The sequence below is a fragment of the Leishmania braziliensis genome, chromosome 13 (assembly GCF_000002845.2).
Source record: "Leishmania braziliensis MHOM/BR/75/M2904 complete genome, chromosome 13".
NCBI classification, from domain to species: domain Eukaryota; phylum Euglenozoa; class Kinetoplastea; order Trypanosomatida; family Trypanosomatidae; genus Leishmania; species Leishmania braziliensis.
The window spans coordinates 121,120-136,579 of NC_009305.2; the positions used below are offsets into that span (position 1 = coordinate 121,120).

A 15,460-nucleotide genomic window follows, 5' to 3' on the forward strand; every position below is an offset into this window, starting at 1 on the left:
CGCCAAGACGAACTCCTACGTGGACTTCCCGATCACGGATGTGCTGCAGATGATCGGCCGTGCCGGGCGCCCGCAGTTTGATACGGAGGGCGTGGCCCAGGTGCTGTGCCACGAGCCCAAGAAAGGCTTCTACCGCAAGTTCCTCTACGACCCCTTCCCGGTGGAGAGCGCGCTGCACAAGCAGCTGCACGTCCACATCAATGCTGAAATTGTGTCGGGGACGATCAACACTCGCCAGGATGCGGTGAACTACCTGACGTGGACCTACCTCTTCCGGCGAATTGCACGCAACCCATCCTACTACGGACTGGAGGATGGCTCTCCCAAGGCGGTGACGATCTTCCTCTCCACCCTGGTGAAGGGCGTGCTGGCGGACCTTGAGCGCTGCGGTTGTATTGAGCAGCCGGATGCGATGGACGAGGATTTTGACCCGGATGCGATCCAGTACACCATACTGGGCAAGCTGTGCTCGTACTACTATATTTCCCATATCACGGTGGACTTGTTCAACCGCAGTATCGAGCCGGATCATTCCTGCGGCGAGCTGCTGCGTCTCATGTGCGACGCGGAGGAGTTCAACGAGCTGCCGGTGCGTCACAACGAAGACAAACTGAACATGCAACTGGCGCGTCAGCTACCGCTGCCCGTCCGTGATGCAGAGGTGGACAGTCCGCACGCCAAGGCATTCCTCCTTTTTCAGGCGCTCTTTGAGCGCGCGCCGATGCCTATCACGGACTACATTACGGATCAGAAGTCCGCCATGGACAACGCGGTGCGTGTGATTCAGGCTATGGTAGACGTGGCCGCCAACAACGGCCACCTGTACGCTGCGCTGCGTTGCATGGCGCTCATGCAGTGCATGGTGCAGGCCCGGTGGTGGGATGATAACTCTCTGCTGCAGATCCCGAACGTGGACAAGGCGATGCTGCCGGTGATCGAAAAGGAGTGCGATGGAGTGCGCGGCGCGGCGGAGCTGGCGAATCGCCCGTTAGCGGTGCTACATAGTTTTCAGAAGGTGCTCGAGATGCCCATCTTCGGGCTGCAGGAGCGGGACGTGAACGAGTCGATGGAGGCGGTGCGCGGGCTGCCGCTCATCCAGGTTGACCTCACCATTCAGCAACAGCAGCCTACTGCAGCGGAGGAGACGAGTGCGAACGACGAGGAGGCTGTTCTGACGTACGAACTGACGGTCCATTTGCAGCGGCTTTCTTTTGGACAAAAGAGCGTCATCGCGCCGCACTTTTCGAAGGCAAAAGATGAGCAGTACTGGGTAGTGGTCGGCCACGAACCAACGGGCGAGCTTGTTGCCTTGAAGCGTGTGAATCGACTGCGGCAGAGCAGCACGACGACGCTGCAGATCGAATGGGACGAGGACTGGGTACAGTACAACCCTGACGGCACCGTGGAGCTGAACATGTATCTCGTGTGTGACTCGTACATCGGCATGGATCAGCAGTACAGCTTCATCCTTCCTCGTTCAAACTGAGCTGCTGCTCAGGTGGCGCAGAAGGGGAGTTGCTAGGAGCACTCTCGAGTGCGTCGTGATTGACAAGATTGCGCTGCACGAGCATCAACGCACATGCGCACGCACGAATTGGCATGCGCATTTGTAGAAAACGTGGTGAGCAGCTATGCCAGCGGTGTGTGCGCTCGCTGCTGATTTTGGCACTTGAAAGCACAGCGTGCGGGATGACTGTAGCTAACATCCAAGTCACAAACAGAGAACACTGAGATCACAGTGCGGAGAGTTGCCCCTCCCCCCCGCCCAGAATCTTTGCTTCTCTTTTGGGGCAGACCTCGTCGGCGAACCTGTCACTACCACAACACCCCAGCACACGCACACAGAGAAAGGCGCACGCGCAGACTTCTACGCATGGCCACACAGCATCCCATGATGCGACTCGACTCTTCTACCCGCATGGATAGTGTTCTACTCCTCTCGCTCTATTCCCTATCGTTCTTCTTTTTCTTTTACTCTCTGTTCTTTTATGTGTTGTCTGCTCCCCTCACCCCAATTACTTGCACAACTGACGCGCCGTAATCCACCCAACAACAGCCAAACACGAAATTGCGGGAAGAAGGGCTGACCAAAGGCACAATCGTGCCAGAGAAGGAGCAAAACATAGTCAGCACACACCTCCTTGGATAAGAATCAAGAGAGCGTCATGCAATTTCGTGGCGTGGCTGTGTCACGGGCTACGCGTCGTCCGTGTCCACCCGTCCTCATCACGGGTCGATGCTTCCTCTTGAAGCCCTGTAGGCACGCGCCTCTTGAGACGTCGAGTCAGCAATACTCGTCCCTGCTGCACGACATGGAGTGTGTAGAGCTGACGCCGTCGGAGTCGCATACGGGAAACCAGCGCGGTACCGTTCCTGCAAGTCTTGCTGGTAACAGCTACTACGCGCGGCGGTACAGCGCCCAGGGTGACGCCCGTCGCGGCACCCTGGGCGCAACAGAGTCCCGTGTGCAGTTCTGCAGCGGGGATGTGGTGCTTCGCCTGTCTCTCTGTGCTGTGCCCCGAGCGCTGGCCCACAGGCGCATCGTGGATGTCACAGGTATGCAGACAAGTTTCCACAATGTCTCTGAGCGACACAGCCGCGCCCTCGCCACGGTTGAAGAGGCAATGCAAACAATGCACCTGCACGATGGGCATGAGGTGCCTGCTCTGCAACGTGGCGATGTGAACCTTATACGGTTGCAGGCGAGGTGTGTGTACATCTCCCCTCCGCCATCACACTCTTCTGCGGCAGGCGAAGCTGCTATAGTGAGCCTGAGGCACCTGTCTTCCGTACTTCGGCCGCTGAGCAACCCAGGCGTGCTTCTGGCGCAGATGCGGCGGCTGTCTTTTCGGTCTGAGATGGAGGCGGTGCAGGCGGCGCAGGTCGCAGCGTCATTTGTCACGGGGCTGAGAGGCGGCGGCCCTGCACCGGGAGAGCATGGGGCTTCTCTTGACGTCTTCAGCTCCGCAGCGGTGCTGAGACCGGTGGTGCGCGACGGCCACGTAGTCGCCATGACGCTGTGCCCTCCTTGCGACGCCAGGGGAGGAGTTAGGAGACGTTGAACGGAGGTGACACAGTGGATTGTAATGGCCTCCAAGGTGATGTTCTCAGGAGCTGCCTGAGGAGCCTCCACTTCTTCGATGCAACGCTTCTCTTCCTCAGTGTTTGTGCGCGAGTGCATGAGTGATGTTAGGAGCGTTGCGCTCCTCTCTGCTGATAGTCATTCACGAAGGACACCGTTCTATTAGGCGTGTAGCTCTGCTGTATTGGCCCATCGCGGTGCCATGGAGGTTCTGTCACACCAAAGGCAGGGGGACAGAGATGGCGCTCTTTCAGCAATGTGTGTGTGTGTGTGCTGTGCTGTGCTGTCGTATGCACAGGCGCATGCACCCTACCCGCCTTCCCCATTTTTCTCTCTCTGCGGGTGCCTGTCTTTTGCATTGCTTTCCGAGATCCTTTTTCCCATGTTCTCTCCTCCTGCCCAACCACTAGACTCCGCTGCTCCCCCCGCATGTCTCTCTCCCTGTGCGTGTATTGATGCATCCCCGTGTCTTGGTTGCCCACTGTCATCCACCACACCTACACCTCTTCCCTCCCTCCCGTGCTCTTCATCTCTGCACGTCACCACGAAAAAGACTCCTGACCGCCTCGTTTCGCGTACACCCGACACACACACGCACGAGCGGTCAGATAGAGAGAAAAAGCACCCGAGCAACTTTCATTTCAACTTGACGAAGTTGTCGGCGACACTTTCCACGTGCACTTTCGCCTCCTCTTCCCAATCCTTCTTCTCCTTGTCTTTGACATCGTGTCGTCACCGTGCGGCAGCAGACGCAGCAGCTGTGTGGGTGTTGGTGTCGTTCTATGCACACTTTGCATTGGCAAGGCGCCTTCATCTATCGTTCTTATCTCAGTCGACGCACACACATACACGCAAAAGGGGGGGGGGGGGGGAACGGTAAGCGCGTGACTAGTGCGTTTGCTGCTGTGAGTCCACCGCCCCCTCCACTTTCCACTCCTCCCTCGAGCAGCTGCTGTTGTATCTCATTTGCTCATCTGGTTGGCCCCCCCCCCCCCTCCCCCCCCCTCCCCCTCCCCCTTTTCACATGGGTACTGCAACTCTGCCGCCTGTTTTTCTCGCCCTTTCTTTTCTATTCTCTTCTGCGTTGCTTCCTTCATTTCCCTCTGTTAACATTTGCAAACAGGACGACGAAAAATGCCGAGTGGCCCCAAGAGTAACAAGTACACCAACCGCCACAGCGAAGAGGCGCGGCTGCGCGATGAGGAGCGGCGCATTGACTCCCGCGCGGCCCGCGAGGCAGCCAAGGAGAACGCGCAGTGGGCCGAGACGGACCCGAAAGTGCTGAAGAAGATGGAGAAGCAGCGGGAGATGGAGCAGAAACAGGCGGAGAAGGCCAGCCGTGTCGCCGAGAAGAGAGAGCAGCTGGAGGAAGAGGAGCGGGAGATGAGTGCGAAGGTGCCCAAGAAGGTGGCCCAGCGCCAAATCCAGAAAGACTTGGCGAAGATGTTGGCTGACTACGATAAGGAGCGCAACGCCGTTAAGGCTGGCCAGCACGGCGCAGTGGTCGAACAGGTGAAGACGGAGGAAGTGACACTACCTTCCGGCAACGTAAACCGCAAACAGGGCGTGGCTGCGCACCCGGCAGCAGAGTCGGAGAGCAACACCGTCAAGGCCTCTGGCTCCGTGACTGATGTGCTGGCGGCCTTGGAGAAGAGCGGCAACGCCGCTGGTGTTGCCGAAATCCCCGACAGCCGCCATATCGGCAAACGTGCCAAGGTGCTTTACAAAGCTTTCTACGCAGAACACCTCTCGCAGGTGAAGGAGGAGAGGCCAGGCCTGCGCCGCACCCAATACAACGACATTATTTGGGAGATGTGGCAAAAGAGCCCCACCAACCCGTTTGTGATGCGCAACGAGAAGATCGCTCATGAGCGACTAGAGGCTGAGCGGCGGTGGATGGAGGGCGACTCGAATGGCGAGGACGAGGAGGAAGGCGAGGTTGAGGGTGGCGACAGGTGTGCAGCCAAGTAGGTCCCAAGGTCAACAGCGTGCATGGATCAGAGAGGGAGAGGGCACGGACGGTACTAGGGAGGATGTACTGGCCCAGAGACGGCGACCAATCGAACGACACAACGCGCACGCCTATCCGCAAGCAGCTCAACCTTTCCGTTTGTGGCGCCTTCTCATCTCCCCTTTCCCTCTCCTTGTGTTCGTTTTTTCAGCCTTTTCCTTTGACAGTGATCGCATCACCTTATTGCACTGGCCACGCCTTCCGCGTGAGGACTGACCTCGGGCTGCGAGTCCCACGGCACCGCTCCCCCCCCCCTCCCACACACACACCAAACCGTCCACTTCGGACTTGCATAACGCAGAAGATGCAAGAGCAAAAGAAGGCTCACATCGAGGGAGGAGGAGACTTCAACATGTACACCATACCACACCACGTGGCATCTGCTACGGGTATCACGACTTCTCTGCGAATCTGCTGCGGTAAGCCGGTACGATGGGTGAGGTGGGTGGTGGGCGCCAAATGAGCTTCCCCTTCCCGCTCCTCTCTTCCTCCTTGTACTCTCCCTCTCTCACTGCTACCTTGGTGTTGCGCGTGTGTCCCCGCATAATCTCTTTATCTTACCAGAATCGACGCTGGTGAGTTCCTTTGCTTGTTTCTTTTTCAGTCCTTTATCCCGCACAACAGACGCCACCGCTTCGTCCTTCAAGCAGGACCCTGGGCGCCGCACCCTTTGGATCGAGGCGTGCACTCCAACCCAGATCCGTGTAGCGACAAACGCGCAGCACGCACCCGAAGAAGGACGAGAAGGACTCGGAAGGGGCACCGCCCTATTTGGCTGCAGGAGGGTTCGTCCTGGATGATCCCGATTGAGCAGCAGTGTCCCAGGGGTGGAGGAACTGTGGGTTGTATGCGACTGTTTGCCGACCAACTCGTGGTGGAATGACACATTAGAAGCCGAATCCTTCAACTGCATCTCCGTCGCCCCCCCTTCCCACCACCACCACCACCACCTCCTCTCTCCCTCCTGCTTAGACAGCGCGGCGAGTCAATGTTGATTCTCCTCCTCCTTTGGGTGCACCTTCTCTCGTCTCTGCCAGGGGTCCCTTTTTATGTCTTCCCCTACTGCACCGAGTGCAACGTCAGTCAGAGCACACCCATGCCCACACACAGTAGCAGACTTCGACAGCCCTTTGTCCTTCCAGAGAAGCGCCTCCACACCATCATAGGCGTGCGCTTTCTCTAAACGCGCACAGGAAAACAGAAAAACGAAGCTGGACTCACAAAGTATCTACACCCACACACACACACATACATCAATGAAGGCGAGCCGGCGACGCTCTCCCCTTCTCTTTTCCCGCACCTTCTCCTGTGTCGACTTCAGAGAGCAGCCGAGCCTCTCGGATGTTGGTTGAAAGTCGAGAACAAAACAAAACAAAAAATGTCGTTTCCAACAGTGTGTACCCATACGCATATACATACATATATGGATGCGCTTACAGGTGCCATTATTGCCCCCCCCCCTCTCTCTTGGCTTTGGAAATGAAGGGGATATGCAGTCGTGATGGCTGACCTTGACGAACGGCAGCCTTGGCCGTGGCGTCGCTGGCCTGCTTGCGTTTTCTCTTCTGCAGCGTTGCATTAGGCTCGCGACATTTATCGCTCGTGCGCCTAATGCAACGCGTGAGGGGGCGGGGTGGGGGCGTCTCTCTCTCTTTTTGTTCTTTCCTCTGCATGGTTGCTTCCATACAGACCCTTTGCCGGTAATGCAGGTGTTTTCCTGACCCCTGAGTCAGGGGGGGATTGCCTCCCTCCTAAGGCCGAACCGGGGCGAAACCGGATAGGCTGTGAAGGGGCTGGGCGCTACATCTCATCCATGTCGCAGGTTGCCATGTGGATACTAAGCAGGCAGATATCCTGTGCTGAGCATTGTTTCTTATTCACGGGCCGAATGAAAGTGTTGTGTGCATCATTTGCTCGCACTTTCGCCCGCGCCGATTCCTGTTTCTTCGAGAGGTGACGGAGGACTTGCTCAGCTTTGCGTCTGAGCACACCAGTGCATAAAGCGTTTGTGACACGTGTAGAAGGCCAGTATCAGCTTTAATGCTTCACTCTCCTTGAACACCTCTTCTCGAACGCTTGTGGCACCTGAGTCCTTGTGGCTCGTGATGTAGGTAAAGAAGCTGCGTATTTCCTATCTACACATTGGAGATGCTGGTCACGTATCCTCATATATACCCATACATCACCTCCATAGAAGCACCGACGTACATTCCTTCATATTCTCGATCCACGACTACCGTCATACACCTTGACTGGCTATAGAAATCGTCACAGGCAGTTTGGCCTCTTGATCACTCTCCCTTCTCTCTGCCTTGGCCCTGTGCTAGGCCACACCGACAACCACCCAGAAAGCTGCTCGACCACACCTCTCCGCTACCAGCAAGAGATAGGGGCTCCTGGATGCCACCGCCCTTGTCGCCATGAACTTCGAGGATCCGTCTGCAAATAACCTTAGGCGGTTTCAAAGCACTGTGGTCGGGCTAGGGCGGCCGTCCCCGTCCTCCCCGTCATCGGTCTCCGGCAGACTCGCTGGGGACCTGGGGGTAATGCCTGATGCGGCGTCACCTGTGCTCCCATCGGGTATGAGTGTCGGCAGCTCTCTCGGACTCGGTACGGCGTCCCCCCAATCGGAATTTGTCGCTAGCGGGGCAACGCCACTGTTGGGGCCCTCTCCGACTTCCGCCCCAGTAGCTGGGCGACGGGCTCGTGTAGAACCCAGGGCAACTGGCGCTTCTCTGGGGCCTCCTGCAGCGATTGGAGCCACCATCAGCCCCACCATTCAAGTCGCTTCCCCCATGAGCGCCGAAGCACCGGCCGCCTCGGGGCTGTCGTGGCTGAATGACACGGACTCGTCACTGCAACCAGCGGGATCTCCAACAGTCATGCCAAGCGGACTTAGCGCGCCACCACTACCCCGTCCAGCAGGGCAGGCACTTTCCTCATCATCACTCCCACCCTTCCTCATGGCTGACGTGGCCCAGGAGCCTTTGCCATCCTTTCTGGACTTTGCCTCTACCGGGGCTTTCTCTGGTGTCGGTCCTGTGCATTCGCTGCCACCAAGGGGGGCGCCTGCTGCGGCAGCGGGGTTGCCCACTACTGCGGGCGGTGCTGCCACTGATGCTGCCAATGTTGAGGAGTGCAGGAAGAAAGAGGTCCGATGTCTCTACCTCACTCTCGATGCCTTGGACATGGAGCTGGAGCGGCTGGAAGAGCGTGTCGAGGATCACCAAGTGAAGGAGGAAACTGAGCTTTTGGCGCTAGAGACGAGTGTGCTGGTGAAGACGACCGAGCTCGAGGAGAAGGAACAAGAGTTGGCGTCGAGGCGTGCAGAGCTGAAGGCTTACACGACGGAGAGGCTCGAGGCCCTTGCGAGCCGATATGCGGAGGAAATGGCAGCGCAGGCCGCAGAGGTGCGCAGCCTCGATGGAGCGCGTTTTGAAAAGCAGCTGCAACAGGTATGCGACATGGGGCTGGCCGCGGATCAGGCGGTGCGCGAATTGCGAGAGCAAGCGGCACTCGTGCTCGAGATGCAACCTTACAGCGAAGCTGGTGTGCGTCTTGCCCTTTTCAGTCACGTTACCAACACTGTAGTACCGGCAACAGGTGATGCAAGCTCGTCCAGCTCTACAGCTGGTGCTGCCCCCGACGCTGTTGGCTCCCCGTCGGCTGAGTTGTCCACCACACAACTAGAGAGCACCTTGCGCCAGGCAGTGATGGTACTACGCGGCTACTGCGACAAACGCCTGCGCCACGCGCGCGACAGCCTTGTCGACTACCTACACACCAGCACGCTTGACGCGGCACACTCTGTCCGGCGAGGGCGAGAGCAGGCGTGGATGCAGGACGCGGAGCTGCACAAGCAATTCTTCAACCGCTACATGGTGGACATGATGCAGCGGTATATGATCTTTTACAAGGAGCGGGCGCTTCTCAAACAGGACAACGTTGCAGCTTTGCAGGCGGATGTGCGTCGGATGGCCGCGGAACTGCGAAGCCACACCGCAGAGCGACTGCAGCAGCTCCTGAGGGATGTGACGGCGAAGATGACGCTCTCCACACAGCACCACACGCAGGCAGCCGAGGAGGCTTACGCACTTCTTCAGAAAAAGGCGCACACCGTCGTCGAGGGAGACATAGCGATGGATGACGCACAACACCGGGAGCTGGAGAGTCGCCTGCTTGCGGAGGCCGACGCACGCCGTCGGCGTCACCACGCTGAGGTGGAATCACTGACAGAGCAGCTACAGCGACTGCGCCGCTCCGGTGAGGCAGTCAACCGCAACTCCTTTCAAGCACTCCATGATGCCGCCGTCGCGACCAGCAGCCAGCATGCCCAGCCGCTCAGGGAGGAGGTGCTGGCGCTGAAGGCGCGTTTGGTGGAACGTCTCCGTGGCGGTGCGTCAGGGATGGCTAGCGCTTTTAGTGTAGCTCGCATGCACGCCGAAGAGCTTGCGCACGTTTTACGCAGCGCCGTGGCGGACGAGGCCGCGCGCCAGCAGGCTGCGTCCCTCCTCCGCCAGCAGTGCGACGAGCTTCGGCGTGGTTTGACAACTTCTCTATGCACGGAGGTTGTGGAGCGGCTACAGCAGACGCGTTGCGTACAGCACGCACACCAGGCCCGCATCGACGCCTTGGCGAAGACATGGGAGGCGGCGCACCGCCAGAACCTTGCTGCGGCGTGCTCACTAATTCTTCCTGTTTCCAGCAGCACTCCTGGCACCGCGGATGCCCAGTACGTGTCAGACACCTACGCCGCACCCCAGGATGTCGTCTCCACTGCCTTACTGGATGTGCTGCAGAACAGGCTACGTGCCCGTGACGACACTCGACGCTCTCTACTTGCGTCTCGGCGGCAGTGCACTTCCGCATATCTCCGCAAGCTGGAGGAGATGCGGGACGAGCAGGCAGCACTGCAGGACAGGTGCGCTGCGCTGTGGTCAGCGGGGCAGACGCAAGTGGCCCAGCAGCGTATCACTCAGGAGGTGGAGGTGGAGGTGGAAAAGGGGCTCATCACGGTGGCGGCTGAGCAGCGAGTGGTCGATCGGGACCGCCATGCAGTGGAGCGGAAGTGTCGCCGAACCGCGGAGATGACGTCCCGTCTACGCCACGAGGCGCCGCAGCATCTTCTGTGCGGCTCATTTCCCCCACTGCTGCAAGAGGTGGTGACTACCCATCCGGTGCGCACACAACCACTGACCACCGTTGACATTAACGCCATGCCCAAGCCGTCGAACAGCACCAACACCTTCACCACCGTGCATGCCTCTAACAACGCAACCACGATGACCAAGAAGAACTCTGCGGAAGCGCCTCCCTCGCCCTCATCGTTCTCGCCTTCTCCAGCATCAGAGGCGTTTCAGGCGAAACGTAGAGTGGAGGTGGCGGCGCCAGGCCAGAAGATGTGTCGTACTCCCAGCACCGCTGAAGCTAGCCATGACACTGACACACAGCCGTGGTCCTCTGTACTGCTGCGAGCAGAGCAACGACTTCCGCAAGCCGGCACTAGGGAGGGTAGTGACGTGTTGTCTACTGTACAAGGGTCACAGCAGGGGCCCCCACAGTCTGACAGTGCACCTATAGCGCATCACGGTGTGCATAATGAGGGTGCCGCGAAGGTGTTGGCTTCCTTGAAAGGAGCGCAGGAAGTGGACTCGACAAGGGTGTATTGTCGTCTCACAGACACGACCGTTGAGGCTGAGGGCGCCACGTCCACTCGTGGCGTGGATCCTCGCGACTTCCGGTCGCCGAGAGACACTGCAGACGAGAAGCAGCGGATTGGATCATCGTCTCTTGATGCCTCGCTTCCACCTGTGTCGAGTATGTGGGCGGCGGACTCGGACACAGACCCCGTTCCTCGCACTTATGCGATGACATCACCGGCAGCGCTTCCAGCGCAGCGGCAGTGGCAGCAGCGTCTACACGCCCATCATCCTCCGCGCGACCTGACCCTATCACAGACGACGTGGTCCACGCTGGAGGAGTACCTCAGCAGCAGTGCTGATGCTCCCAATCGGGCTGTGACGAACCGGGACGTGGAGGATACATCCACCGCCAACTTTATAGCGACAGGGAGCCTGGACGACTTGAGCAACTTCATCGCCTTACTGTCCTGTGCCAACTCCCCTGCCTCTTCTTCTGTCGCCCAGTAGTGCAGGGGAAGTGGAAGAGTCACACAACCATAAAAAACAGTCAACAGCGGCATACAAGACGTGAGGGTATCTTCTTGCTTGCTTGCCTGCCTGTGTGTGCTGCTGCTGCTGCTGCTGTTGCTGTTGCACATGCACATCTCCCTCTCGTTTTCTGCGAATAGAAGACACCCCAAACTCAGTGAGGTGAAGATCGAGTAGCGCAACGGTGTTCGAGAGCAGCTTACCCCTTCATCAAGTAGCAGTAGCGGTTGCTCGCCAAACACGTTGTGTGCCCCCTCCCCTCACCGCTTCGTTACAGCTTGAGGGCGTGTGGACTTGTGCGGGGCTGATTTCTTTGAGAACACACGCCATCGTTCCTCTCCTTGCTAGCCTTTGTCCTCCCTCACGTGTACACCCAAGCATGTACGGGTCTAGAACTCAGAGCAGTGTGCGCGGGTGAGTGAGGACGGGTAGGAGGGAGAGAGAGCGAAGCACAGACTCCATTTCTGCTCCTTCTCTTTTGCTTCTTCCTCATGCTTGCGTGTTCAATCGTCTTTGCCGCGCCTACGAGTGGCAGCTACAGGGAGAGAGCGAGTGAGGTGAACACACACGGCTGTGCGTGTGCGTGAGCACCCTTTTGGACGCAAGTCGTGGTGCCTCTACCCCTCACCCTCTCTGCGCAGAGCCGGCTAGCACCCTCTACCCCTATCTTCCTCCTTGCTACAGGCCCATCTGTTCTTGGGCAGCGAGAACACATTCCACGCGTGCAACAAGGGGCTCTGCGCGCGCCCGCACGCCCCTCCTCTTCCCCACACGTACACAAACCCATCCCCCTTCTACACACACGATGCAGACGCCAGAGGGCACCAACACGAGCGCCAATCCGGCCCCCATCCTCAACAATAAGTCGACTGGGCGAAGCGTTTCGTACGATGAAATTTACAGGGCCGCCAAGTGCAGCGTGCTAACGGACTTCTATCGCGAGAAGCGCTATCTTGATCGGCGCCGCCGCATCGCGGAGAGCGGCGAGGACGTGCAGGTGATCCCCGTAGGTTCCGGCGATGGCGCGATCTCGCCGGCACTGGTGCGGCCGAGCACCTCGCGCCTGCTGAAGGAGCACAGCAGCGCCTCATGGAGTGTTTTCTTCTACCAGTCTGGCGTGTACGGACTGACGGGTATCAGTTCAATTTGCACGGCAGTCGCGCTCTACCTCGGCATCTACCAGAATCGGCTTGTCCTACCCGTTGTACCCATGGGTGTTGCGGTGACGTGGCGCCTGTGGGGCGTGCTCGAAAATGTCTGGAACGAGCAGCGCTACATCAATAATGCAGCGAAGATGCGGGAGGAGCGGCAAGGCAACCCGATGCACGCCGTTGTGAAGCGGCGCCGCAAGCTGGACGCGGCTACAAAGGAAGAGTCACCCGCCGCAGAATTGATGGAATAAAAAAAAAAAAACAGCCTGTGAAGCGCTTGCTGGGGGGAGGCATGTGTGGATTGCGTATTGTTCTTCTTGCTCTCTCAGCTCGCCTCTTAATATCTGAGCAGCTGAACGCGCCCTTGTTGTTGGTCACATGTACGCATCCTCAGACACGCGGGCGCGTGCTTCGTCATCTGCATCTCCTTGGACTGCATCAGAGTGCATGCTGCTGATTCAGAAGCACGCACGCAGAGAGAGAGAGAGACACGGAGGGGCTTATGCGCACCGTTTGGTCAGGCACTCGTTGCCTCCTCTTTTTCTGAGTGTTGCGGCGGCAAGGCTGTACCAGGCCAGGCTACGTTTTCCCACCACCACCGAAAGTGTATGCTGACGTGTTGTGGGCTCGACATCGCGCCTTCTGGTTCGGCTTGCCCAAGGGTAGGTTTTGGGAGGTGGTAGGTGCTTAGATGCGTCCCATGCACTTTGGCAATCTTTCTCTCTTCCTTACTCTCCTCTCTTTGTGTGTGTGTGTGTGTGTGTGTGTGTGTGTGTGTGTGTGGGTGTGTGTGGCTCCATGTACGTCACGTGGGGGCGGCTGGGTTTATTCTGTGGAGTGCTGGGTTGCAGAACGTTTCACGGGGATCGTAAGCTCGCCCACCTTTTCTTTCTCTTTGAGTCTTTCGGTGTGAAGCACCAGGTGCGCAGACTAGACGCGCTTCGGTACGGGAGGGAGGTGGCTGTAAAGGCACACACCCGCCCGCACCTCTGTTCCCCACAAGCTTGCCTAGCCACACATATCAGCGATACTCACATAAATGGAGAAGGTAGTGCTTACTACGTACCGCAAGCTGTACAAAATGTGCCGCCGCGTCGACACCAGTGTGGCGATGCGGACGCAGCTCATGTGCTGCCCCTTGCAGGTGTACGACCATCGCATGATGGAATGGCAGCCGTTCAACATTAGCGAAATGAAGTGGGCCGAGTCACGCACCTTCTTGGATGCGTTGATTCGGCGACTGAACAATGGTAGTCCACAATACATCCCGCCGCTTCCGCAGGAGACGATGCGGGCGGTGGAGGCGTATAGAGAGCAATGTGCGTCCATGTACACAACAGCAACAAAGGGAAATGGCGATGCAGTCGCCAGCGGCGAAGGTGCACCTACCGCTACCTCCTCCGCAACAGAAGACGCTGGGGCTGCTGAGGCCTCTGCTGCTTCCCGCTCCTCCACCGCATCACTGGGTGGTGCACGTGGCACCACCGTACCGTTATGCGTGCTACCCTACAGTGCCTTGACAGTGGCTCTCCGGCAGATCTATGAGGCTACTCCGTTCTCTATGAGCAACATCACCAACGCCTTCGCAGCGGTCAAGGAGCTGCAGTACGTCTGCGACCTGGATAGCGCGGGAAAGGCGAAGATGGCGACGATGGGCGCTGCGTCGTCCTCAACGTCGTCTTCGAAGGCTTCTGATGTGGCACAGCTGCAGCGAGCACTGGAGGTGATGCCGCTGCACAACTCTCTCATTCACGGCCTCAACGAAGATCAACGAGTCTCGCTACACCGCCAAACGCGCCGCGCGAAGAAGCGCTCCTCCTCGTCGTGCGACAACGACAATCCAACGGCGACGGTTGCGGCTGCAACCTCAGGGGCAGCAATGACTCCTGAACCACCCACGGCTGCGGGAAACGCTTTCGATGGCGCACCTGAGATGGAGGGGGAGGATGATGTAGGTAGTATGGCGGAGAGGAGCGTAAGAGTGGACTTCACAAGCCTGCCGGTGGAGAGAAGGGCACCGTCCGGCGAGGAGCTGAGCGACATCCTCTCCGCTCAGGGAGAGGTGACGGAAGAGCCCAAGGAGGTGCAGCTGCTTCTTTCTCATCCCACCGCACGCGGCTTTTTCCGGCGCACCGTGCTACTCATGGTGCGCCACGTCATGCACGAGTCCGCGGCTCTTGTGCTCAACAAGCCGCTTCGCAACGAGGAGGGGGTGGAGATGTCCGTCGAGGCGACGGTTCGGCTCGGCCGCGTGCATCCAATCTTTCGCCGACACCTGACGCAGCACACACTGATGATCGGAGGCCCGGTCATGTCCGGCAGCTCCTTTGACGAGAGCATCTTCCTTCTCCACCGAGTGCCTGACGTCCCGCACGCGCTGCCACTCGGGTCAAACCTGTGGCTGGACGGCGACCTCGACGTCCTCATGGCGAAGCTGGATGCGGGGGAGGCTTCTGCGGAAGAGGACATTGTCGTCTTGTGCGGCTTTGCGGGGTGGGGCTTTGACCAGCTCAGGGGTGAGCTGGGCCATGGCTACTGGGTGGTGGCCAGCGCCCCGAGCGGGGACGCATCGGTCGGTGCGTTTGTGATGTCCCTGGCCCGCACAACAGCGGGCCAGGACCAGACCCAGCAGGATCAGCAGGCACCCAACACCGGTGCCGCCACTGCTTCGTCTTCGGTGAGTGAGAAAGAGCCTGTAGAAGTCGCAGGTGCCACATCGGCCGGCCCCGCGAGTGACTTTGCTGAGCAGAAGCGAACAGGGGCGCCAGCGCACGAGGACACAGTAAAGCCGGAGGAGGGTATTCGTGCTGAAGCGCAGCACGCAGCCGACGAAGCGGCGTCACGGGCGATTAAGTTCATCAAGCGCCGTCGTCGTCGTGCCGCCGGGTTCGGTAAGGTGCAGAGACACATCGAGACTCTCTCGTGGGTCCGTGCGTATGCGTCGGTGGGGCAGCCGTATGCAGACATGGCCACCAATCAGAAGGCCTTTGCCGACGATGACGACTTCCAGGAGTAGATGTAGTCTGACTCGGAGGGGGCTGAGGCG

General features: G+C 58.8%; 6 protein-coding genes across 6 annotated transcripts in view; all 6 read left to right on the plus strand.

Annotated features, from left to right (window-relative positions):
- LBRM_13_0320 (putative RNA helicase) overlaps window positions 1-1,486 on the plus strand; it is a gene marked incomplete at both ends in the record, with an annotated part of 5,961 nt that extends 4,475 nt beyond the window's left edge. Inside the window, one exon of the mRNA XM_001563125.1 lies at window positions 1-1,486. This exon is cut by the window's left edge and continues 4,475 nt beyond it. Within this exon, the coding sequence (XP_001563175.1) occupies window positions 1-1,486 (1,486 nt within the window).
- Window positions 1,487-2,165: 679 nt separating this feature from the next.
- LBRM_13_0330 (conserved hypothetical protein) lies at window positions 2,166-3,062 on the plus strand (the record flags this gene model as incomplete). Its single annotated transcript, XM_001563126.2, has 1 exon — window positions 2,166-3,062. The coding sequence occupies one exon, from the start codon at window positions 2,166-2,168 to the stop codon at window positions 3,060-3,062; it is 897 nt and encodes a 298-aa protein (XP_001563176.2).
- A 1,154-nt stretch (window positions 3,063-4,216) lies between these two features.
- Window positions 4,217-5,053, plus strand: LBRM_13_0340 (conserved hypothetical protein; the record flags this gene model as incomplete). The annotated part of the gene is made up of 1 exon (XM_001563127.1): window positions 4,217-5,053. The coding sequence occupies one exon, from the start codon at window positions 4,217-4,219 to the stop codon at window positions 5,051-5,053; it is 837 nt and encodes a 278-aa protein (XP_001563177.1).
- A 3,228-nt stretch (window positions 5,054-8,281) lies between these two features.
- LBRM_13_0350 (conserved hypothetical protein) lies at window positions 8,282-11,242 on the plus strand (the record flags this gene model as incomplete). Its single annotated transcript, XM_001563128.1, has 1 exon — window positions 8,282-11,242. One exon carries the CDS (start codon window positions 8,282-8,284, stop codon window positions 11,240-11,242), a length of 2,961 nt encoding a protein of 986 aa, XP_001563178.1.
- An 826-nt stretch (window positions 11,243-12,068) lies between these two features.
- LBRM_13_0360 (conserved hypothetical protein) lies at window positions 12,069-12,665 on the plus strand (the record flags this gene model as incomplete). The annotated part of the gene is made up of 1 exon (XM_001563129.1): window positions 12,069-12,665. The coding sequence occupies one exon, from the start codon at window positions 12,069-12,071 to the stop codon at window positions 12,663-12,665; it is 597 nt and encodes a 198-aa protein (XP_001563179.1).
- An 830-nt stretch (window positions 12,666-13,495) lies between these two features.
- On the plus strand, window positions 13,496-15,430 carry LBRM_13_0370 (conserved hypothetical protein; the record flags this gene model as incomplete). Its single annotated transcript, XM_001563130.1, has 1 exon — window positions 13,496-15,430. The coding sequence occupies one exon, from the start codon at window positions 13,496-13,498 to the stop codon at window positions 15,428-15,430; it is 1,935 nt and encodes a 644-aa protein (XP_001563180.1).
- Between the last annotated feature and the right edge of the window lie 30 nt (window positions 15,431-15,460).